This window comes from Anarrhichthys ocellatus, unplaced genomic scaffold (genome assembly GCF_004355925.1).
Source record: "Anarrhichthys ocellatus isolate YVR2014 unplaced genomic scaffold, GSC_Weel_1.0 scaffold46, whole genome shotgun sequence".
Classification (NCBI taxonomy): domain Eukaryota; kingdom Metazoa; phylum Chordata; class Actinopteri; order Perciformes; family Anarhichadidae; genus Anarrhichthys; species Anarrhichthys ocellatus.
The window spans coordinates 1,279,242-1,304,743 of NW_022280076.1; the positions used below are offsets into that span (position 1 = coordinate 1,279,242).

Below are 25,502 nucleotides of genomic sequence, written 5' to 3' on the forward strand. Positions count from 1 at the left end.
TGTGTGTGTGTGTGTGTGTGTGTGTGTGTGTGTGTGTGTGTGTGTGTTTCTTTCCTCCCTCCCTGTGAGCAGGAAGCCTCATTCCAGTAGTATTCAAACCACTGTCCATCAAATGTCATTGTTGCAGACCAAGCATGTGAGTGGCTGTCGGGATTCCCTTCACCAGTATTGATGCACATGACATGTAAACCCTCTTTAAGAAAGATCTGTTTGACGCTCCAGTAAGGAGTGACCAGAAGTCTAAGTCACTAGTTTGCCCCATGCTGACCACCTTTGGCCCTTTTGCTCTAAACTGCAACATGTCATGTCAGCATGAAAGCACATGTACCTCCATGTTACAGCTGACCATGCAGATGTCACTGTTCATTGGGATTTAGATGAATGAACAACTTCATGACACAACTTTCATCTGATTGTTGCAACCGTGGCAATCACTTCTATCAATTATGTTAACACCGTATATCTGCCTATATGTTTTTACCATGCAGAGCCAAAAACAATATAACAGATCGTTTTGGATAACAATTTTACAGTTCGCCTTCATTTTCTCTTCCAAATAAGTTTGACTTTAACAAGAGTTTGTTGTCTTAACGGTTTCTTTTAGCGACGTTTTTATTCAGTTTGTTTGTTTGTTTGTATGCGTCTGCACTGGGCTTTGTCGTGTGTTCAGGATGGGAGTGAAAGGGGAGAAGAATGGGGGGAATTCTGTCGTCCAAGTGTGAAGGAAGAGGGGAAGAGGACAGAGAGGCTAGTGTCAACAGGGCCACTTATTTTTAAAACTCACTGTCCTTAGCTGTCCTTCCTGCATGGACATGGACACACACACACACACACACACACACACACACGCGCACGTGCGTACACATTGACACACGACCACAAAAGAGCTGTGACAGCATAGCATCATTCATGCATCTTGCATCTGGGAAACCCCAACAAAGTGGCTTTTTTTCCCTTCAGCTGCAAATCTGATGTTGCATATTCAAGACATTTGAAATATTTTCAATCCAATGGTTGATTTTTATCACTTTGACAACAGACCTACGCACCAATACCAATGATGGAATGCTGCTGAAGCTGCAGGTGCAGTTTGGTGGTTTATGTACATGAACTCTGCACATAAATGAATGTCAATGTATAGTCTAAATTGTGCAGAATTGGACAAAAATAGCTAATGTCAGGACGGCCCCATGACCTAAGGGTTGAGACATCGACCACTGTCTTTCATAAAGGCTTAAAAGGCCCCTAATAGGTACTATATTAACAGGTCTTACCTCTCCCTTGTGGTATCTAGCCAGAAGTATCACTGCGTACTGTCATGGCAGCTGTAGTTAGTGTCATTCAAATGCACACATCAGATATAATATGGCGCTTCTCCCAGTCCTCAATATACTTCTGATGTAGTATGTTGCAGTGTGTAGTATCTTCTGTCTCCACGTTTGTTAATTATCTTTTGACCTGGGGCTGGAACTTGTGAATCACTGCAACGAAATAGCTCCAGCACCATAAAAGGTAAGGCATCAGTGCTCGCTACATCTGCAAGTAGATGTTACCCAAAAGCTTCTCTGGATAATGTACTAGCTGTGGCATGTAATTCTTTCTTTGTATTGCAGTAATTCATTTGTGTTGGCAAGATCTTCCAGAATCAATCGACCAACAATGTGCTTTTGATTTGGAAACATAGTCTGAGTGAGCTGAGAGCCCTGCTTTGAGTGGATGTGTGTGTGTGTGTGTATACAGATATGTGAACAACTTATGCGTATTTGCATGTGTGTCCGACGTGTGCTGCCGTTGCCAGCATCTATGGCTACGGGGAGCGATATGACATGCATGGTATATCTGCAAAGACGAGCCAGAAAACAAACTCTTACATTACCTCATCACGTCGTTTGCCAAAATGTAGAGCGAAACATCCTCCACGGGCAAGTCAGCTAAACACAAATACATGCTTGCGAGTTTGTTTTTCATCACAGTTTTGAGTAATGCAACCTGAGCTCATTGTTTCCAAAGGAGAAGAAAGTCATCCTTCACAGCCATCGGGGTATTTAGTTTATGCTCCAGCACAAGTAGAGATGAACAGTGAAGGTACTTGTGTTGTGTGAATACAACTTTGAGCTTGTACAATTTGAAAACATATTATTTTGTTTGCAACTAATGTACTCATGATAGTTTCTGCACCCAATGCAAAATATTTCGGTTACTTTTGCCTTATGATGCAATCAGATGTTCAGCCTTTAATGTCCACAGCAAAATGTATGAATTACTATGAAGGTATGTGTTTTTTATTTTTCTCATCTCATCCGTCACAAATGAAAACAATTCAATGGTTGTTTAATTGTGATTTCTAAAGTATTTCAGGGTTTTGTTGAGCCATTTTGTTAAAGCGACACTCTAAAGTCACTGTAATGTGTACAATACTAAAGGGAACTCGCATCTCCCAGATCGAGAAGAAAGAAAATATCAAAAGGGAAACGTTAACATACGCAAGAGTCGCACGTTAGTTGTCTCAACTGTAGCTTTAATTCAACAGTCACTTAGAATGTTGCTTTGACAATACAGACTGCTAATACAGTAGCCCATAGAGGCCAGCTTGATTAGCAGTGAGTTGATCCTAAAATAAACTAAATCACAAAACGGCTGTAATAAAAGAGTCTTTCAAATAGAGCCCCAACAAGTAGATAAAAGAGGCCTGACAAAATGGTGGGTGTAAGACTGTCAGTTCAAACTGCTATGAAACTGTGCCAGTAGTGGTTATTAGAAACAAAATGTTCAAATGAAACCTGATGCTGTTGGCTGAACAAAATGTATGAAATGCTCCAAGTCTAAGTGTGTCTGAGGCTGGTTTTGATGTTTATGAAGGGGAGCACGTGGAGTGTGGCAGGAGCCAGAGTTGAGACATTAACAACGACGGGCATGTGTCACCGACAAGGTGCTGAGAGGAGCTGTCAGTGGCAGACGGGAGAGGGAGGCCAGAAATAAATGGAGCACAGAGGAGCAAGAGAAAGGAGGACGGTGGAGAAAGATGTGTTGTTTTGTGGAGCTCGGTGGACACGTAGCATACAAATGTGTGATAGCATACACGCATTTAGGGTTGATTATTATTTTACTGTTGTACCAGTTAACCAATTAATATTTGTTTCCTGCATGAAAACAATGAATGAATTCTTAATAAATTCGGTAACATCCTGATCTGTCTGCAGAGCCTTCACCGGTCTGTTGAGTCGCTGCTGGTATCTCACAGATGACTTTGCCATGTGCTGACATTGCTGGTTCTGTGGCTTCAAAGAGCCATGCAATGCTTTTAAAAACAGAGAGGCCGTGCTGTCTTATACCTCAACACATTTCCAGTTCCTCAGCATTGGGGAACAACATCACGAGTGAGTGAAAACTCATATCTATAGTTTAATATTCATGTCCACTACTTGTTACTGTGTCAGATTTAAAACCTGTTTGAGATAAAGTTTTAACTAAAACATTCAATAAACAGGTGATTTTTGATTTATTAAATATGACACTTAGGTGCTACACAATAACCCTTACTTATTTACAATGAAACCAATTGGCATTAATAAAACTTTTTTTTTTTTTTTACTGCCAAGAAGGCATTTTTAAAATCCAAAATATATAATAGTTGAATTGTATCACTTCCAGCACAGCCCTTTTTGTTTGTATCTCACTTGTGTTGTTTCTGTTCTCCAACGTTGTTGTAGTTTTCATTTTAATGTGTGTGTGTCACAGCCTAAGACTGCTATTGCTGCATGGATTGTGATGGTGTACAGTGTGTTGTGGTATTTCTGGAACAACTAAAGCGTTTCTTTTTCTTTACCGGACACTGGTACCGTACAACCACAGTTTATCCTCCAAGGTCGGAATGTGGTCTCAGTTTGGTCATACTAGTTATTTTGACGCTACGGAGCCTCTGTGACTGTGTGTTTTACTGAGCCTATCCCTAGAGAGACAGTGGTGTGTGCGTGCGTTTGTGTGTGTTTCTGGCAGCACGTGCAGAAGCTCCTCGGTCTGTGTTTCATTTCAGCGACTGGCAAGATGCAGCAGATCTTTTCAAACGCTCTCTCTCTCTCACACACACACACACACACACACACACACACACACACACAGATATTTGCATGGTGTGGGATTTACATGAACTTGGTCAATTCCACCCTGTCTGTCTTCTCCCTCTACACTCACTGTCCTTTCCTTGACTCCCATCTGTCTTTCCATGAGGCTCTTGATCTATCCTCTCTCCTTGCCCTCTTTACTTCTCTGCATCCTTCTCTTCATTTTCAGTTCTATCAGTAGTTGACAAGACTCCTCTGCAATACACATTTGCCGGCGCACGTTTTGCATAGTTTCGGTTCTCCCTTCTCTGGAAAAGAGGGAGATCCCTGCTGGGGACTTGGGTTGACCACATCATACTGGTTCTTTTTTTTTTCATTCTTCTTTGACCATGAAAGTAAAGGAAACAATTTGTCAAAGCATCAATGTTGGTTATCATTTAAAAAGAGTTGGGTGCAGATTTTTTTCTTCCTCAAAATATGCAGTTTCCAAGAAATTTAAGAGCGGCAACAGGAAATATTGTTGTGGAGATGACCCTGCCTTAGTTTGAATGGATGGGAAGTGAAGCTCGCTGTGAGTGTCTGTCTCATAGGAGCTCTTAGGGCCTCATGTATTATTTGAAAGGCTACACTTTGGCTAATGTGACTTCAGTTGAACTTCTCAGCACACACTCGCACACACACACACATGCACAGAAACCTCCACACAAATGTAAGAGCTGCCAACCTTCATCACTAACACCACTGGGGATCCACTCACTGTGTCCACCTGTCTGCATTTCCACTCTCTCGCTCTCACTTTCACTAACTGCATAACAGGGACAAGAGAGTGGTTTTCTCTTCCATGGGCGTATTGCATGTTTTTAGGCCAGGTAACCAAAGTAAGAATGCAATGCTTTATGTGGTTAAATGACCTCACCGGTAATATAAAACATCAGTAAACCTAACTGCCCCTTGTTGTCTTCTCTCCATTCTCTCAGGTCTGTCAACAGCCAAGAGGAAGTTTGCTGACTCACTCAACGAATTCAAATTCCAGTGTATTGGAGACGCCGAGACGGATGATGAGATATGCATAGGTGAGCTTGCTGATGTGAAATCCAATATATTCCCAGAGGAAAGCCTGCAAATAGACGGTGCTTTGTCATTTCTAGTTGTTGAAACAGAAGAGTCGCATCAGCACTGATTTAAAGAACAGCTTGGGTTTAAACGCTATTCTACAGGAGGCCGTAACAATCGGTCTGGAATTATGTCTCTGCCCTGAATCTGTGCCACCAATAATGTGTTTGTCTTATATAAATAGTATTTTGTTTTTAAACTAATTACAATACAATGTTCACTACCTGGAAATTAACTTTCTTCTGTATTTGACAAAATGTAGAAGGTGAAGCCAGTCAAAATGTGCAAAAACCTAATCCTCAACTCTTCACTTTGAGTTGTCTGTTGTCATTATGTGATGTGCTAACGATCAATAAGTTGATTTTTCCAGTGGCATCAGGCGCGTCTGTTGTGGAGATGACGGTCAGGCTTATAGTGTTGATCTCGCCTCTTTCTCCACAATACAAGCTTCATTTCCATAAGATACACGGTCATGATTACAATGCCGACGTCTCCTTATCCTCATGATAAAACATGTTAAAGTACTCTTCTTGAAGTGGCATATTTTCACAGCTCTTGCTTGTTGCACATATGCTTTTTATTTCTCAATGTTGCTCATGTCTGAAGATAACTTCTCCCCCCTCGCCAACCAGTGTTATAAACGTCATGCTGACCCATACACACATGAGAATAATGTGTAAATAATAATGGCCTACAGATCCGATTCTTTATTCTCACCCAGGCCTTGCAGTGCTCTTTCTGTCACTGTCCAAGCAGCCTGCTGTGAAACATGCAGCAGTCACCACACCCTCTCATGCTGCCTGGCTCTGTGGATGCAGGCTGCAGCTCCTCACTGGCCCGACCCACCCACTACTGTTGTTTGACTAAGCCTAGCTATCTTTCCTGAACAGCTTGCTGCTCAACTGGCCTGCACCACAGCCCTGTTGTGTTAAGGATATTCATAGTCGCACTCACATCAAAACTTGTTTCTTCTCTCTCCTACAGTGATGATTTCACTGCAAATATATCTACATCTTTTGTAAAGAAAAATAAAAAATACCCCACAAATACCCTCTGTTAGTTTTACTGTTATTGTTATTCTCTTCGTATCACATTTTTACTATTCCATTTGATTGATTAAGCCTGTGTGATTGAGCTTAATGAAAGGTTTGACTGCATTTCATGGGCTTTATTAAAGGCTCGCACTGTTTATCCAAAGCATTCCTTGCATAGTCCTGAGGTTCTGCTTCCCTTTTCGTTGGATCTAACTTCCAAGAACCAAATCCTTTAACTTAAAGTCTAATATGTAAGAGCAGAGTGAGTGTAAGTGCAGTTGTGATGATTCAACTTGGGGGCTTCAATGATTTGTACATGCCAGTGCACATGCTGCATGTGCTCAGTATGTATGTGTACTCACTATGTCAGAGGAATTTAAGTGTGCGTGTGTGGAAACAAGCACTGAGCTGTGCTAGCTGGGAAACTAACCTTGTAAATTGAGGTGTCATTTCCAGTTAATTACTCTGCTGTGTCATGAGTTTAGAAACATTTGTAAGAGGTCCAAGAGCTTTATCCCTGCCAACTTGTGCCAACTCTCTTCAAACACTCTCCCTGTTTCTGTTTGCCTGTACTTGTGTGCCTCTCTCATGATAATTATCTCTTTTCTCTTTTGTCTCGCTCTGTCTACCAACGTGTCTGTCATCAGCCAAGTCTCTGCAGGAGTTTGCAACAGTCCTACAGAACCTGGAGGATGAGAGGACACGTATGGTGAGTGACCCTACAAACTGAAATATTGCGGTGGTTGATGAGAAGGAACGGGAACTGTAATTTGTATATAATGGTTATCATTACTCAGCAAATATTAATCAAATCTTCTCAGGACGGTTAATTAAGTTAAGAAATTGTCAGTCATTATTTTTAGTCCTTTGTCCTGTATGTGTTTGTCCCCAGATCGAAAATGCCAACGATGTGCTGATTATGCCTCTGGAGAGGTTCAGGAAAGAACAGATCAGCGCAGCCAAGGTGAGGAGGCGATAGTGCACGGCCACAGGACCGGTGACAGAAAGGACTTTGGCTACACATGTCCTGCGCATCAGTATTGACAAGCTGTGCAGCGAAACATAAATCAGTAAATCAATAAAATCCTTTTAGTGCTTCTGCAGCTCCACAACACCACCCACTCAAAATATAAAGATGATAATAACACACACACTCTTTTATATTGATGACTAAAGATCTCAACACACTGGAGGTAGTTTTGCACCTCTGCATTACCTCCACATCGCCAGCACTTTTTAGACATTACTACCGTTTATCTTATTTTCAAATAATTGTATCTATATACCTGGGTAAATTACCCTAAAAGTTTGTAGTCACATTGTTCTTTAATTTTCCTTGAAATTATTTGGCCACAGCAGCTCGAGAAAAGTGTCACCTCTACTGCACCTGCTGGCCTCTTTAAAACTGATGGAACATATTAAAGTTCCAGTGAGATCCTCTCCTGCAGGATACGTAAAGTATTTCCTCGAGTGTCAGTAGGAACGTTCAATATACTGTGATATTGAGAATATTGATAATCATTTTTAATGATGTGATTCAGTGATTAATTGAGTGATCATGAATGTCTAAAAACTGAATCAAATGACACTTTACAAGGCTTAGTTAGTCTTTATTGTGAAGTCCACCATCTCAGTCAGATGTCACTGTACAGCCACACATTGGCCTTGTACCAAGATTATGAGAAAGTGCCCACAGGCTTGTAATAATAAGCTATAGTGTAAATACACAATACATCATTTTTACTGCATGTCTCACAGCCTTCCTCCTCTCCCGTGATTACCCATGAATCAAGGACTGAATCACCAGTGCATGACCTGGATAGGAGATTAGAGGAATACATAATCCTGCCATAAATCAATGGGGGGGGTCTCATAGGCCAGCAGGGCTCCCTCATGGCGTGGCCGGTGTTGTCTTAGACTTAGTGTGTGTAAATCTTTTCATACCTTGACTGAATATACAGGATGTTATGGAAACATTGAACATAAAATAAAGTAAGCCAGTATGTAAACAGAAGCATGCTAGCTCAATATCTACTGTATAGATATTACATTCATTTGACTTTTTAATTGCAATTTATTGCACTTCAGACTTTTCACAACAAATTCTACAACTTTCTCAGGTTAAAGGATAAGTATCATACGGTACATGTTTGGGTAATCCCTTGCCCCATGTTTTAAACATGCCATGTTTCAGTGTTTAAATCTCCCTACAGCAGGTTCTGTTGCACTCACTCTTAGCATTAGCCATGAGACCTAGATGGGTAGCCACAGGGGGTTCCCCTGATTCATGCAGCATTTATCATGTTATCGGTAAATACTCTCATAATCCGTCCCCCTTAATTCAGGTCATTGTTTGATTGTACATGGTGGCCAGATTAAGAAGTGAACGCATAATCTGTCCAGTTAGGTCACCATGAGCGATGTACTAATCCCAGTTTAGCCCTAAAAGAACTGACAGCATCTTCGCCCGGGACACAGTTTCACCTTGTCCGGACACAAGAGGAGTTTTTGGAGCATTACAGTGGGAAACATGTTTTAAACTGTTCGTTTAAAGGATTCTCAGGTCGAGGTCATAATCTTATTAACTGTGGTAGAAACAAAGTCTAAGTACATGAATTGGGTCTGATCGTGAATAATTGCCGAGGTAAACGCACATAGATGAGCAAGATTAATGATTTATGTTACTATCATCTTTGCTAGTACAGAGGGATAATCTGATTTGTGCATTTCGGTGATAAATTGGTCTGTCTGCAAACCTTCTGTGAATGTAAGTTTAAACAACTTGTTTAGGTTGACACATTCACAGTTGGATGAATGGATGGGATCAGACTATTTCAGTCACATTAAGCCCCATGCAAGGCCACGATTAATAATACAGTAAAATATATTTCTTTTTCCGTTGGTGAACTTTGATACTGTGGTAAACTATAATGAAAAGAAATACAAATAAATGTAATGTTTACAGAGGTTTCATGCCATGTGTTGTTCGGAGAAACAGGCAGGGAGTGACGATGTTGGTTTAATGTGTCAGTGGGTCCTCCTAGGAACTGTTAACATGACGGTGCAAGTGGAGTAAAACTCTATTGTAGCTGTGAGGTGTTTATCTGGTGCCAAGGCATTTACTTATTTATTTAAAAGTAAATCATCAGTTGGCATCACACTGGGAGGAGGTTGCCACCTGCTGGCTGAGAAGGGAAGTAATTTAAACTAATTTAAATGCGCCTAACTTTTTTACCAGATATAAAAAAAACGATTCATGGAAAACACGACATTTACACTGGTTGTGTATTTAGAATTTTAATACTTTCACAAAGGAAATCAGACAATCAATCTTCTATCCCTTCTATTTTAATGCATTTATAGTCAAAATGTTGGGACAGACAGGAGAGGGCGGCAGCAGCAGTTATGTCGGACATGATTTCCACAGTGAATATGAAGGAGTCAAAGAAGCAGACTTAAAACCGAGGCCTTGCTGTTTAGAGGAGCGTTCATCATCTCTGATGTGTTCTGCAGCTGCTGCTGTCGGTTCCTCCTCTAACACTGACGACTCTTCTTGTTGTTGAAGCTGGCTTGGCAATAAAACCTGTGGTCATGTGACTGCAGCAGGAGTGGACATCACAACCATTATTGATTGTGACATTATTTCATTGTTATGAATATATTGTAAACAGAAGTTTGGCTCACTGGTTTCCAAGACAGCTTGCGTGATGGATCACTTTGGTGAAAAATGTGTGTCTGTAACTTTGAATTGCATCTTGTTTATATCATTGTGGAATACTGGTTACAAACTGTCATTTTTCTCATTTTTGTCTCTTAATCGATTACCTGAATAAAGTGTAAGAATAGAATGCCGGTTAAAAGCTAAAAACTAAAGCTGAAATCTGTCTTTTCACAGCTTGTTTTATTCAACAGGCCAGAAAAACCCCCAAATATTAAGTTTAAAGTGACGTAGAGAAGCAGCATAGCCTCACATATGAACTTTTACCTGATAAGGTGATTGTGGGCGTTTTTCATGGTAAAACATTTGATCAACAGAAGAACCAAATATTCAGAATCTGTTAGTATGTCCCATGTTTATGAGCTTCTTTCTGAAGCTCCAGTAGGGTCATGTTATGAGTTTGGGATGAATACATGCAATAATGTTGACAGGCCGAGACAGATGTACAGTAATAGTACCCACAGGGCCTTTCTTAACTGAGGGATCTGCCCCTCCTCTGTTTTTTCTGTCCACTTCTCTCCTCTTGTTTCCCTCAATGTCTCCCTTTACTAATATCCATACCTCCCCCTTCAACTGGATTTAATTAGATTAAAGTTTCCTGATCCTAACGTGACCAGAAGAACATGGCCAGAAAAGAAGCAACTGACACGTGTTTTTTTCCTTCATATATATTTTTTGATCTTCTTGGACATTTTTCAACTTTTCTCAGTCTATTTCCGCCCAGCAGTCTCAGGAAGTACACACCCTGCTAGATCTGTCCCTGGTCTGCCATCCATCTAACTGTCCGTCTGTAATGTCAGTGATTTCAGCTCTGATGAAGCAGTCTGTTGTTTAAGAAGCAGCTGTGCTCCCCGGAGGAACAGTCTCATATTGGACTCCCGAGAAGAGGGAAGATATTAGGCGTAAGCTAAAAGAAATTCACATTCAGTGAAGTTTACCTCACAGCTCGAACATTTTTGTCCCGTCTGCACAAGGCCTATTGTTGATTGCAGATAATAGTCACTGATCAAGTTACTTGTCATGATCATGTTGATATGATGAGAATTAGAGAAGATAAGAGAAGTCTTTTGAGTTGTCTGTCACCCAAATATAATTTGTTGTTGTTGTATCTGTTATAGGAAGCCAAAAAAAAGTATGATAAAGAGACAGAGAAGTATTGCGCAGTTCTGGAGAAACACCTTAGCCTTTCGGCAAAAAAGAAGGAGTCCCATCTACATGAGGTAAGATGGTGTCTGTCGTTCACATCTGTGGTATTTCTCATATTTCTCCATGAATGTCAGTCTGTCACTTTTCTTGATGTCCTTCCTCTTTTGTAGGCGGACAACCAGGTAGATCACGTCCGGCAGCATTTCTACGAGGTCTCTCTGGAGTACGTCTTCAAGGTGCAGGAGGTCCAAGAGAGGAAGATGTTTGACTTTGTGGAGCCCGTAAGACACTTGATTTTTGTCTTTTGTGTAATATGTTTTTTTTTTTGTTTTTTTTTATTCTTTTCCCTAAAGTTGTTGCACACCCATGTTCTTTTTCAGCAGTGGTATGTGTTACATTTAATCACTTAATCCACACCCAGCAGCTGCTTACTACGACCACAGTCCTCTGTTATCGACAAACAGCGGTTTGGAGGTTCTGGTGCCTTGCTCCAGGGCACTTGAGTATAGAGCTATGATCGGGCCCAAAAAAAAATCAGGCCTGACCCGACATGAACCCCACACGTTTCTGTCCAAGCCCGACCCACGCCCACGCCACGGCAGCAATTTTGGGTCCAAACCTGATTTAAAAAAAGAGTATTTCCACTGTAATATGAATAAATAAATAAAATATAACAAGTCCTGTCAGTGCAGGAACAGACATTTGTGACACGGTCCTGAACCCTCTCCTACCGAATGTTCAGCACAACCCAAAAACATATATATGTATTAGATAGGGATTGTATTATTTCTCCTCATTAACTGCAGCGAAAAATGAATGAGTAATAGTCAAATGTCTATTTGAATTATGCATAACAGCAGGTTATTGATTAGAGCAAAACGCATTCCCTGTAAAACCGAAATGAGGCCAGTGGCAGAAAGCACAAATGAAAGAGTGCGAGATCAAATTAAAATGAAGATAACAAATGGCTATTAACAAAACACATAGCGCCTACCCAGATCGTGGTGGACATTTTTCCTCATTCATTAATTCGGAGTTGGGACAGGGTTGTGGTTTGTTAAGTCAACATTGGGGCTAACCCGACTCTAGTCAAGCCCGGGGGGATTCAGAGAAATTCCAGCCCGGATTCTGGCAGAGAATCAAAGCTGTACATCAGTGGTAGTTGCTAAAGAAAAAATGACAACTGAGACTTTTAACTCTTTACAAATTAGCTCTAATTCACTGCTTCTGTTTTATGTTCTGCCTTTCATAATATTACATTTCTCTTTGTCGCATGGCAACATTATATTTCACAATTGGTCTTTGTTTTGTGGTCCACATAATAGCTGCAAATCCACCTCTTCTATGAATCTGCAAGATAAAACATGTCTGTCCACTTTTTCTCCTATTCAATCTGTTTCTTCTTCCTCTTCCACCTTCTCCACTCCATCTTCACCCTCTTTAAACCCACCTGTTTTCTCCTTCCTCAACCTTTTCCTACTCTACATTCTCATATTTCCACTTTCCATTTATCCTCTTCCTCTTTGCCTTCACACTGCATCTGCATTTATTTCCCATTGTCCTCATCTACCTTCTTCCCCTTTTTGCAATCTTTGTCCTTTCTTCCCTCATCTACTTAATTTTCCTGCTATTTTTTGTTTCCCTCAGCTGTTGGCGTTCCTTCAGGGCCTATTCACCTACTATCACCACGGCTATGAGCTGGCAAAGGACTTCAACCACTTCAAGACTGATCTCACCATCAGCATACAGAATGTAAGGTCACACGCACACACACACACGCATACACACACACACACACACAAACAAAGCACCATGTCGCACCATAACCTTCGACCCTGCACATAAATATACATTTATGCAATTTAAAACAAATCTAAGAACAAAAAAATAAAACCAAAAACATACAGTAGTTGCTGGCTTACTGTTGTGTTTGTTTTATAAGTTTTACATTGAAAGGGTTTTCTTAGCAGTAATCCTTAACTGAAAGGGCTACTTCACTTCCCCTAAAATGCTACATCATTCATTGGCACAGAGCAAACATTTTAGAAGGTAGAAGATGTCTAAGAGAAAATAACTTTCCAAATGTGAAACGGCTGCAGTGCCGACAGGAGTTCAAATGTCAAACAGTTACTCAGTCATCTGAAATTTGCAATTGAGACCTAAAGAACGTTCAAAAACCTCACTACAACAAAGGGAGCAAAGAAAAAAAGAGAGATATGATATTCAGGGATTGTAGCAATGAGCATTCATTATGTTTTTCTGCTGGAAAAGAGAGTTTACGTAGTAACACTGTTGTTGCACGTTAAGCTGACTCAGGATCAGGCCATACAATGAAAGGCCTAAGGCGCGTGTTCCTCTGTGCTTGTGTTGACAGACGAGGAACCGCTTTGAGAGCACGCGGTCGGAGGTGGAGATTCTGATGAGGAAGATGAAGGAGAATCCACATGAACACAAGAGTGTCAGCCAGCACACCATGGAGGGATACCTGTTTGTGCAGGAGAAGCGTACGTGTCGGCACACTTCTCATTGTGTCTGTGTGGGTGTGGGTGTGGGTGTGTGTGTGTGTGTTTGTACATGTCGCATCTTACAACGACGGAACAATTCAGCAGCAACTTACAGTGTTTCAGTACAATGAAGACATGAATGACTGTGTGAGTGGATAGGTGTGTAGGCACATGTTGGGCCGCGTTGTTTGGCTCACACGCACACACACACACTCTGTCAGAGCAGTAGGACAAACAAACCATAATGAACCTAAGTCTGATCTGTCGGAGATGTGACAGCAGCTCTGACCACGTGTCGTTACCATGGTAACCTATCTAGCACTAACGCAGGCATGACTAAGACTCGATATTTTTCCGTCCTCTTTTTTTTTTTTTAATTTAACCCCGTCTCCCCCTCCTGCCTCTGTCTCTGATTTATTTCTGACCGTTTGACATCACCTGTTTCTCTTTATTCTTCTCTTCTGCGGTTTTATTTTTAACCCCCCCCTCTCTTCACCTGTCTCCATTCCCTTCTCTCTCTCTCTTCCTCAGGCTCATTTGTATCTACCTGGGTGAAGTACTACTGTACCTACCATCGTGAGCCCAAGAGGGTCACCATGGTCCTGTTTGACCCTAAATCAGGAGGGAAAACGGTGAGTGTCTTTGGCATTTAAATATGCGAGGTTACAGTCACTAAACATCCAGGCTATCCATCTGCTCTCTATTTATCTATATCTATATGCGCGCAAATAATCCACACCCCCATATGTGTGTCACTACAGCGTATCATCATGTTGTCCTATTTTAAGTTGGTTCTCACCCAGTCCATCCCACCGGGCTGCTCTCCAACACAACAGATAGAAAACATGTAGCAGAATAAACATACATGTGTATTTTTTGGGATGTTTTCTTTCAACTAATCAGAAAGAAGAAATCTTATGGAAGCAAAATAGCCCAAAATCTTAAAATTGACCATGCACGAAAAAACGACACTTTTGACGGGTCTCCCCTTAAATCACCAACAGAAAATGTCAATGATTTACATCAGTTATTCACCGTCAAGACGAGGGGCGTTTCTGACGCACGGTGCCATTTCCCACCAGCATACAGTCATACACGGAAATATCAATTTTAGAAGAGCTGCAACAGTTTCTCCCACAACAGCAGCCACAATAGATGAGAGTGCAACGTTGCCAAAGATGTGTTTAGTATGCAGCATGACTCCAACTATTTTCTCAAAGTGCTATCTGTTATCACTCTCTCCACCTACACACACAGCTGATGCAGGTTCGGGCCTGTTTTCTGAGGGCTCTCACAGAGCATTTTGAGTTGCCAACAGAAGGAAAAGTAGAAACATCGGATCACAGAAAGACTCAATCTGTTTCTGTCTTGTCCAATAAAACATCCGTGATCATCTCAAATGTCCTCCACGGTGTGGTTATTAATCCGCAGTTTGTTATGTGTACATCAAAATGATACTAATGCCTTTTTGTCTTGTGTCAGGGAGAAGAGGAGAGCTTCACCCTCAAGTCTTGCACCAGGAGGAAGACGGACTCGATAGAAAAGAGGTTCTGTTTTGATGTGGAGGCTGTGGACAGGTCAGTGAGTGTGTGATTTGACTGCCTGTGTCTCATGTTCAAATCATGGACTTCCCACACAATCTTCCTTTGACCCACCTCCAACTGGTTCCTTTCTATGGTGTGTTACTTCCTCTCTTATCAATACAGCACATTGAATTTCTGTACAGGGTGCAAACTGTGTCCCTATTGGCCCTAACCAGTGCAATCCAACAGCCATGCTTTCTCCGTGTGTAGTTTTGAGGCATTTTATTTCCAGCTTTTCCACCTCCAGCATACTGTAGAAATCTGCAGCAAGAGGAATCTGGAGAATATTGAAGCATAAATACACCAGATTCTATTCTGTAGGAGAAAAAACTTTCTGAAAAAGACCCAAGCAAGCCAGAAAAGAGTTAAATAGTTATGGCGTCAGGGTTTGTTATAGGAAGTCATGGAAGCCTCATGGAATTTGACACCAGTGAACGCTGTCTTCATGTAACTAATTGCAGCTACATTGCTCCGATCAGCCATCCGTTCAGTGGTTGGCATGTGGTCTTTTTACGTGGTGTAATGACAGCTGACAGACACATGGGGGTGCTCCGATGATTTGGACCCGATTAGAGAACATGGAGGGTGTTTGTCCTCTCATGCTCGGCTCCCTGGTGCTTCTCTTCCTACATTCCTCCTCCTCCCCCCTCCGCCTCCTTCTCCCTCCTTGCCCCTCCTCAACTTCAACCTTCCTCCATCAAATCAACTCACCTTTTAATTATCTCATCCGCTTATTTCCCATTTCCCCTTTGAGCCTTTATTCATATTACCGGTGTGCGTGTGTGTTGTGTGTATCTGTTAATGTGTGTTTATTTATCTTTAAAGTAATAGAAAGTGGTATTTACGCGAAAGGTGTGTTTACACAGAATGTGTGTGCTGCTGTTGCATAGACAGTCATAAAAACTCTTGATTCAGTCAATATTGTGAACATTCGTTTTACTTTGCATGTATTCGTGTTTGCGTGTGCAGAATGAGGCTGTGCACATGCAGTGTGATTGTACTCTAAAGGTGAGTGTGCTGCCATTGACAGGGTGACCGACTGTATAGGACCAATTGGAAACCTTTCTAAGCCCGGGATGGACATGACTAATGAGGCTGTGCGTGATAGAGCGTGTGTGTGCGCACGCTGAAGGTGGCCTGTATCAGCCTGATCTATCTTAATAGCTTAGTCAAATGAATATCTTGTATTCAGGCTTCTTTATCCTTTTTTATTCCTTTTATGGTGATCATCTGTTTATCCTGGAAGACGATACCCTCGGCATACCTTTGGCGCACACACGAATGAATATGCTTTGCTTTTGAAGGAGTATGAGATCTGCCTGCAAAGATCGTTTTACACAACCTGAAGCAATAAGAATGTTTAAGCAAAGTATTTTCAATGAAGTGTATCCTTACTGTTGATAATAGTTCGCTAAAACAATCTTCAGGCGAGCATGTGTTTGCGTGTTTATCTTCGTGTGTGTGTGTTCATCAGCCAGTATTTGTAGACTTTGTGGCCTTGATATTTAACGAGCTAATGTATCTTTTGTGTGTATGTGAAGGGCGGGAGTGATCACCATGCAGGCTCTGTCGGAAGAAGACCGCCGGTTGTGGATGGAGGCCATGGATGGGAGAGAACCGGTAGGTTACCACGGTTACCGGTTTGTACTTATGTGACACATGAGTGAGGGGGGGGGGGGGGGGGGACATGTCTGCAAAGCAAAACAAGAGCTCCGACATTCAGGCAGATTTTTGAAGCACTGGTCTGTTTTCAGCAGCCCTCCCCCTGTACATGCTGTTAGTGGTGTTCATGTTCCTAATAGCTGACTCACAGCCAGTTTTTCCCCACCTCTTGGTTTATGCCATCTTGATACGCAGCTTTTTTTTGCCCTAAGGCTCGAAGCGCGTGTTAGTGCTTCTTTTCTACACTCTTATTTAGTCACGGTCCTGTCTCAACACCTCCCTCATCCTTGTGTCTACATTCAAACGTGAAAAGGTGATCACCGTCAACAAAGCCACCGCAAGCTTGAACAAGCAGATGCTGAGCTCAGGCGGTCGGTAGTAAAACGAGAAATGTTGTTGTTCTTGTTTCACTTAAGCTCGTCCCTACCGTTGTTGTTGTCGTTAAGACCTCCCTCTTCTTTCTCGGCCTCCACCTTGATAGTCAATACGAACTCGCCACTGAGCACAGCGACACGATGCAACCACGCCAAGTCCCTGCTTCGATGTAACGAAGCTCGGGCATGAAGGTGTACACAGAGCTCCAACTTAATCATCCAATATTCTCACCATTACCATTGGAACTGAAGTTATGCAGATTGCAAAAAAAGCCAACAGTAAATGTAGCATTTGTGTCCGTTCCTCAATATCCGGATGTATCTAAGATCAGGGAAACATCCGGAGATTTCGTGTCTTCTCATACATGGAATAAGCAGCGTTTGCTTTCAAAACGTATTAAGCACACGTAGAAATGTCAGGTGTGTTTTTCTTTTTTGTGCGTGTGTGAAATGTTGACCTTACATGTGATGTACAAATATGCCCTGCCCTTATTAGGCTTAGTTGTAAATGTGTTTGTTATTTGCAGGTATACAATCTGAACAGAGACAACCAGGCTGAAGGCAGTAAGTTGCTTTAATCGATGTCAATTAAGTGTGTTTTTCAACGGTACAGTATTATTCACAAATGTCATCTGACTTTCTGTTTTGGCAGGGCTAGGGTGAAAGTAAATAGCATGGATGCTGCTTTTATCTACGAATAGTCAAAATACTTTTGTTTTCAGTATCTCTAAAAAATGATATTTGTACATAATTTTGGGATTTAATGTAAATTAAAACTGTCATCACTCTGCTCGTCTTGCTCTCCATCAGTGACCCAGCTGGACGTGATTGGGTTCAACGTGATGAAAAAGTTTATTCGTGCAGTGGAGACTCGAGGTACAAAGTCAGATTCTTGTTTTATTCTTTTTGTTCTGTGGATTTCTTGCTTCTTTAGTGTGATGCCCTCTACGTTTCAGCTCAGATCTGTACTTTTTATGTCAATTAATCAAGAGTCAAATATACACAGAGTACTTCAGAAGCAAAAAAGCAGATGCTTTCTTTTTTTTAAACATAATTAGGTGCATTATGAATAGATGACTATTTTAGAGCTGAAATGATTACTCGATCACCAGAAAATGAATTGGCCACTAATTTGATGATCGTTGAAGTCCTTTTTCAAGCAAAATTACAAGATGTGGATCTAACTGTGTACAATGCTCTGCTGAGGAAGCACTTAGATACATAACATGTTTCGGTTGGTCCGTGGAATAACAACAGGATGTAACCTCTCCTTTCCTCTCCAGGTATCAATGATCAGGGCTTGTACAGAATTGTTGGCGTCAGCTCCAGAGTACAGAAACTACTAGGTTTTGCTATGGGTAAATACACAAATGCACATATTTAGTCAAAACAGAACAGTTTCTCTTCACAACAATGAAAACATTATTTTTTGTCCATCAGATCCTAAGACATGTGCTGACGTGGAGCTGGAAAACTCAGAGTGGGAGATCAAAACTATCACGAGTGCTATCAAGCACTATCTCAGGTTTGTGAGAAATAGCTTACAGAAATGCTTATACAAGGTATAAAAACACTTTGAAACAGCTTCACAAAATGTCCTTATAGTTGTGTTTCAGTAATCAAAAATCTGATGTATTTTAACCTCAAAGACCTGTAGTGAATGGATTGATCGCTCTTTTCATGACTCTGAATTATTGCTGGATATTGCAGCAGTTTTTTTGAATAAATGCATATTGCTGCTTTCAGTCTCTGGCTTGGGCCCACCTCATTAATTAGTTAATTTTCCTTTTTTCATGCAGCATTTGTTTGTTAAACTTTTTTAAATTCATGATATCCATTTTTATTTTCCTGTCGGGGTTGTTCGCCACTTTGTACTCACTTTGTACAGTTGGTCACTGTATAGCCGGTGAGGATTGAATGACGCCCTTTTCTCTCAACAATTGGTAATGAGGGAAGGAATAGTGGTGTTCAAGCTGTGCTCACTCTACTGTACCTGAATTCATCTACGCTGGGCACAACACAAACACACAGGCAAACAAACATTCACACATTCGTACACATACACTCGCTCTTAAATGGACAGCTTCACAGAAAGGCCGACTATCCACACACTTACACGACACATGAACACATTAACAGCATTAGGACCTCTGGTCAGGCTTCATTGAGAACCAGCAGGAATCATTAGGCGAAGGAGATGGGGATGGTGGGGATAAAAGACGAGAAGGAGCACATAGTTAGATGAGTGCTCATCCAGAACTGTCCGGATTTATTGATTTTTCGAAAAGCTCCATTTTCCAAGCAGACATTCTGCACCTGACGTCCTCCCTCTCTGTGTTTCCAGAGTGTTGCCCGGACCTCTCATGACGTACCAGTACCAGAGGAGCTTCATCAAAGCTGCCAGTGAGTCTTTTTTTCCGTTTGTGTGTCTTATCTGCCTCTGAAATGTGAGTTCAGTCTGTAGAATTCTAAAAGAGATTCCCACTGACCATACAAAACACTGCAGGCAGCTATTCTAAGAAAACACATGATGTACCGAATAAGGGGCCACATCATTTACTTACAGTGCTTACTGCTAAGCAGGAGAATCCTGAAGCAACCTTTTGTTTGTTCTTGATTTGAGATGAATGAATGCTTTGAGTCATATAATGTTGATATGTACAGTTTATAAATGGATTAGAGGATTTTCATTTTTGTAATACTTATCGTATAATAAGGAATTCTTGTCTTCTTTTCTTCCTCTCCCTATGGATGTCTGTATGAAGCAATTCCTAAAGCGTTCCTCCTGAGTTTCATTTGGAAAATGAGAACATGCATGACTCATCTTGTGAGTGAGGTCATGAGTTGAAGTTAAACCAGTTACAAATAGATGGTTCACCTGCTGAGATAACAGGGCACCACCCACTGTGCCGCTATGTCGCCTCTGTCTGTCCATGTGCTGAGCCCCCCCGACTGCTGCTTCATGTTGTGTGTGTGTGTGTGTGTGTGTGTGGCACACAGAATGTTTCTGCCCTGCTGTGGGAAGTGTTTTTACACAACATTTACAAAGCCTGGGCAGTTGATCTAAAAGTGACAACCTAGTAGAGTAGTAGGTTTGTTGGGGTAAAAAGCAGTTGCAAAATCTGTTTTCCATTGAATCTGAATACCTCATTTCATTTTCAAAAAACACTCGGCTCTCTGCAATCATTTTAGTGTGTTCGATTATTCTCATGTGACTTCTACAGGCTACAAAATAGATTTTTTCAAGCACTCATTTACTTAGTCTATACAATAGAGACTTTACATGAGGACTCTTCTTTAGTTGTGTATGGTTAGGCCTGATTAGCTTGGCTTTGTATGGTCTGGTCATTTCCGTGTTGCTACTATACCTGCTTGTAACAGGTTTTTTGATAATTGGTCTTATTCTAGTAAACCCAGGTGCGGTTGAGTCTAGTCTAGTCCGGTCTGGTCTGCAGAGTTACAGGGTGTGTAATTGACCTGTTTTCTTTGTTTGTTGGTAGCTAACTCCTTTAGAAAGCCGAGCTGGTGGGAAGGAACTCCATGAAATGAGTGTGTCTCGGGCAACGCCACCAGGAAATGGCTCCATAGTGAGGCCAACTGGAGAGAAAATGAGAAAAGTGTGTTAAAGTGCGTATGAGGAGGAAGCAGCAGAGCGTGGCGGTTAAGAATGCCAAGGTAGCTGGTTTGATACCAACTCGGACCACACATGCTTTAATGCATGTATTCATCGCAAAACATGTGCTTGCCAACTAGTTATATGAGTTTACGGATGTATATCTCTCATCCTGCCCCACATCTTTCTTTATGTTTAACTTCTTTCATCTTGTTTTTCTCTGTCAGTTTCTGTTCATATCTGCATTTGCATCACATGCATTTGTGTGTGAATGCATATGTGTGTCTGCTTGTGTGAGAATGCCTTTGTATTTTTTTTCCAAGGCAGAATTTCTGCAGGAGCAGCAGGGTGTTTTGAGGACAGCGTCCTCGGTTGAACTCCCTGTTTCAGCGCTTCCCTTTCTCCTTCTCTCTCTCCTCTCTAGCTCCTCCCACCACCTAGTCTTCCTCCTCCTCCGCCTCTGGTTTGTCTCACCTTACTCTCTCCCACCCCATGCTGATCTGCTTTTCAATATCTGGCTTAAACAGAGAGCTTACTGTTTTGAGGATTGTGGGGTCAGCATTTTTTTATTCACTTACTATTTTTTATTTCTTTTTTAACAGCACCTGCCGGGTGTGGTGTGTCGAGTCAGGATAAATCATTTTGTTTACAAAAGACAGAGTGCCTAAATTCTCCATTCGAGGCTGTCTGACAGTTTGCAGCACTATTCCCATTTGTATGATTCATTGTGCCGGCAGTCTTCAAGTGTGGACGTCTGGAACACGTATAAGAACATTTGCCTTTAGAAGTCATCAAAATGAGTTGATTTCAAGCACACCTTGGCCTTTATCAAAGTAGCCTTAAGCCCTGCTAACTAGCTTCTTCCTCCAGGTCTTCCTCGGATAACCAAAGGCAACCCCAGGCCAGATAGGATAAAACAAAATCCAAAACAAAAAGTGTGTTTTTGGTTCTTGTCCAGGGTCTCCCATTAGCTGGACATGTTTGGAGTACCTCCACAGAGAGGCATCCAGCTGGCATCCAAATCAGGAGCCTAAACCACTTTAACTGGCTTTTTTTTAAAGCAAAGAAGCTTTCTTTGCTTTGCTCCGTGAGCTTTCAGATCTCTGAACTCACACTGCTACTGAGTTGTGCTCACACACCCTTTGAAAGAAACTCTCAGTTGCTTTGAATACGATACAATATCACTTTATTGTCAATTTACACTGAAATGTATTTTGCATCCCGAAGCAGTTTCGTTCAAGAAATGTACACACAGGTTGAACTTAGTTACACATGGGGCACTTTTTATAGACAAAACATATTCAAGTAGTTCAATATTCCACATCAAATCCTTTGGATTCAGATCTTAGTTGGCACCACACTAGTTTTGGTAGATAGAAAATGTCAATGGATGTCATCCTTTGAAGCGAGGCATATGATGATAATTCAAAGACCGGCACAAGCTTGACGGGCAGTAATCTTTTACCACTTTACAGCAAATCGGTGGCATTACTCCCAACAATAGAAACACTGTGGTCATTAATTTAGACTGCTTTGTGGTCATGAGCGGATGTAATCAGAGTTTAGTCTTAGCCAGGTGGTGTAATTTCAGCCTGCATCTAAAACAGAGGTAAAACACTGTTTTCTCATTCCCTGCATAATGGTTCTAATCATTTATACCGATGAAGATGAGGCAGTTCTCAGGATGTCTTTCAGCTTGTCAAGAAACAGATTACATGAAACTGCAGACAAACATCTACCCCTAATTCAGACTCCTCAATATAATCATTTTGCATACAGATTTAAAACCCAATCCATAAAGTTTAAAGCCTGCGATTGCATGTGCACTTAAAGCAGTATCGATTGATTTAATTGGCCACTTGGGAGATGCAGAGCAATCTTAGTCACAGCATTGACATATTATCACCTTATGAAGTGATAGAGTGGAGAGTCTGATGATGATTTTTCTGTGGGTTTGTTACTCCAAGCGACACATTACACGTAGTCATTCGATTCCATTGTTAATATAAACATGTTGATGAGTGAGTGCAGCTTTACAGATGTATGTACAGTAGACTCGCTGGAACTACTCAGAAAGAATTAAGCCTCAAGCTATTCTTTTAGAACAATTATTCAACGGTATCCTTCATGATTTGATTTGATTTTACCGATCACGCTGCAGATAAATTAATACCAGGCGGTGTCTTGGTCCCATTTTGCAGCAAATTATCTCAAATGTGAAACACTTTATGTGTAACTGTAGCTCTGTTGTATTTTTTGTTTTGTTTCATCGTCGGTGCCCCACCACTGTATGAATCCAAGCAGGATGCTAAAGATGAGATATTGGATATACTGCACAGTCCAGTATGAATAATGAATGATAAGAAAGTAGAACAGGTGGTGGTTTTCAGAATCAGTCGAGGATCAGCAGATGTGGTGCACGCTTCATTTCCTGTGTGTGGGTGTGTACGTGTTTGCTTTCCTGACTTTGATTGTAAAAGTATCTGCTCCATGCATAATCAAAATCCCCTCTTGCTTAAGAGAAGCGCAGTTGAAGTTTTGATGAAGTTTTGTCAACTTTTTCAGAGTCAGAAGGTGTTAGGAAGGTGGTATTTTACACACATGTATGCTTTTATATCCAACTTAAAAACAGAAATGTCCATAAAACTGGCGTCACTCGTTAACTTCGTAACAGGATAGTTGGCCAATAACATAAATGGGCTTCAACCTGGGTTAGATTGTGTTAGCAAATCATAACCAATAATTATGGATACTGGAAGTCCTGATTGTCTCTGAAAGCACATGCATTAGTGTGCACATACCGGATGCATCTCCCCAGTATGTTAAAAGACAAAACATAAATACTGGGAACATAGTTTGTTTATTTGTTTTTTCTAACGGGCTGGAATTGAAGGTGAAAGAGGAAAAGTGGCTTTAGAAGGTCGTCTGTTAAGTGATGGATGAGGTGGAGGCTGTGATGCTGAATGACTTCTGCTCGGTGTAATCACTTGAGACTCAGCACCGTACTGTCTACAGTACAGTGTCCCAACGACATTCAGCCTACGTTTTGTGCTTGCCTTTTGTTTTTTCACTCATCACAGCTGCTGGTTTGTGTGTTGACAGTCTCTGAATATGCATGTCCGCAGTACCTCAGTTTTCTTGTTTATTTTTTTGTGAATATTTTAAGTGATTTTCTTCCGATGCAGGTATGAAATCAGCCAATTGCCTCCGGGCTTCAGCTCTATATTTAATGCACTCATTTTGTGCAACGCTTTCAGAAGAATTTCAGAATTAATGTCTTTGCTGGTTTATATAATTAATGACAAATTATATGTTTTGTATTTTGTGTGTGGGAGTTCATTTATGGGCCTTGTGTGATTGGAGAAAAAACAAGTCAAGGATAAAAAAAAAAAAAACCAGTGGACTTCTGCATTAAATCCACTCCTGGATAGAATAAAAACATTTTCAATCGTGTTTCTGAAAAACATACATAGAATAATTTACACACATTGCTGTGCGTGCATGTTCCATAAAAGTTTTGAAGGAAGGGAAGAGTGTGTGCTTCAGCATAACGTGTGTGTGAAGTGGTGGACACTGGAGAATGCATAATAGGGAACCATGTGTGCTGCTGCATGCATCTGTTTGGAGGTATGCATGGGTGCAGTAGACGTGTGAATGCATGCGTATGTTATAGGTATGTCGGTATGTGTGTGTGACTGACACACACACACACACACTGACAGACATGTTACATATTACAATGTGTCTGCATATTGAGTATATTGAGGTGTTGATGTGTGTATGTTTCAGCAGCCATGTTAGTTGGTACGAAAATGTGTCCGTGTGTCTCTCACGGTGAGATGCTCTATAATTTGCGAGTGAACTGCCCGGCGCTGACAGCCAGGGCCCGAGGGTTGATCTAATGTGAGTCTGCTGTCATCTCTCAATCGACTTGCTTGACTTATTACTGTCATCCATCAACAACAGGTCTCTCTGTCGGCCTGCTTGTCTGCTCGGCACTTCTACCTGTTAATCACCAGGACACAGAGCTTTCCCCACTTGCAGCAGTATTGACTACGATTACCTCATCATTCGTCTCTTTTCTTTCTCACTGTGTCCCTTTCTGGTGGAAAGAAATGTTCTTTCAGTCTATATCGCAAGTGCTATAATTGCTTTATAATGGTAACCACATAAACTTTGATTCAAACCTAAACATTAATCTATACACTATGGCACAGTGGAATAAGTTATCAAGCTTTAGCTATACACACAGGAAATAAATGTTAGCAAGATCAGATCCCTGTTTGTTTTGGTGAGTTGTTGACAATGAGACAAATCGAGAATATTTCCAGCCCTGTAATTCACACCTTGAGTGATAACATTAATAAGCGCCTGAAGACCTCTGCTTAACACATTCACTGAGTCTGATTGATATTTCCTTTGAGGTTCTAACAAAGTATGACTTACTGACATGACTCACCAAGGTCTTGTGAATGTTCTGCTTTGTGATTGCTTGTTACAGTATGAATCAAGAATAAACAAACCGGTTGCATTCCAATCGTGGACACTTTAGGTTACCTGTTCAGTGTTTATTTCTGCTCCTTACATGCGTGTGTCAATAAAGAACTAATCAAATGTGACACTCTGAAGTCTTTACGTCTTCACCAGTCTCTCTCTCTCTCTCTCTCTCTCTCTCTCTCTCTCTCTCTCTCTCT

At 41.2% G+C, this 25,502-nt stretch overlaps 1 protein-coding gene across 1 annotated transcript in view; it reads left to right on the top strand.

Annotated features, from left to right (window-relative positions):
• LOC116395417 (rho GTPase-activating protein 26) overlaps window positions 1–25,502 on the top strand; it is a 66,892-nt gene that overhangs the window by 25,033 nt on the left and 16,357 nt on the right. The window contains exons 2-16 of the mRNA XM_031869302.1: window positions 5,039–5,134; window positions 6,856–6,917; window positions 7,101–7,172; window positions 11,045–11,146; window positions 11,243–11,353; window positions 12,720–12,824; window positions 13,447–13,576; window positions 14,108–14,208; window positions 15,059–15,153; window positions 16,701–16,779; window positions 17,723–17,759; window positions 18,006–18,071; window positions 18,479–18,553; window positions 18,636–18,720; window positions 19,540–19,598. Of these exons, the coding sequence (XP_031725162.1) occupies window positions 5,039–5,134; window positions 6,856–6,917; window positions 7,101–7,172; window positions 11,045–11,146; window positions 11,243–11,353; window positions 12,720–12,824; window positions 13,447–13,576; window positions 14,108–14,208; window positions 15,059–15,153; window positions 16,701–16,779; window positions 17,723–17,759; window positions 18,006–18,071; window positions 18,479–18,553; window positions 18,636–18,720; window positions 19,540–19,598 (1,275 nt within the window). The remainder of the gene's footprint in view (window positions 1–5,038; window positions 5,135–6,855; window positions 6,918–7,100; window positions 7,173–11,044; window positions 11,147–11,242; window positions 11,354–12,719; window positions 12,825–13,446; window positions 13,577–14,107; window positions 14,209–15,058; window positions 15,154–16,700; window positions 16,780–17,722; window positions 17,760–18,005; window positions 18,072–18,478; window positions 18,554–18,635; window positions 18,721–19,539; window positions 19,599–25,502) is intronic.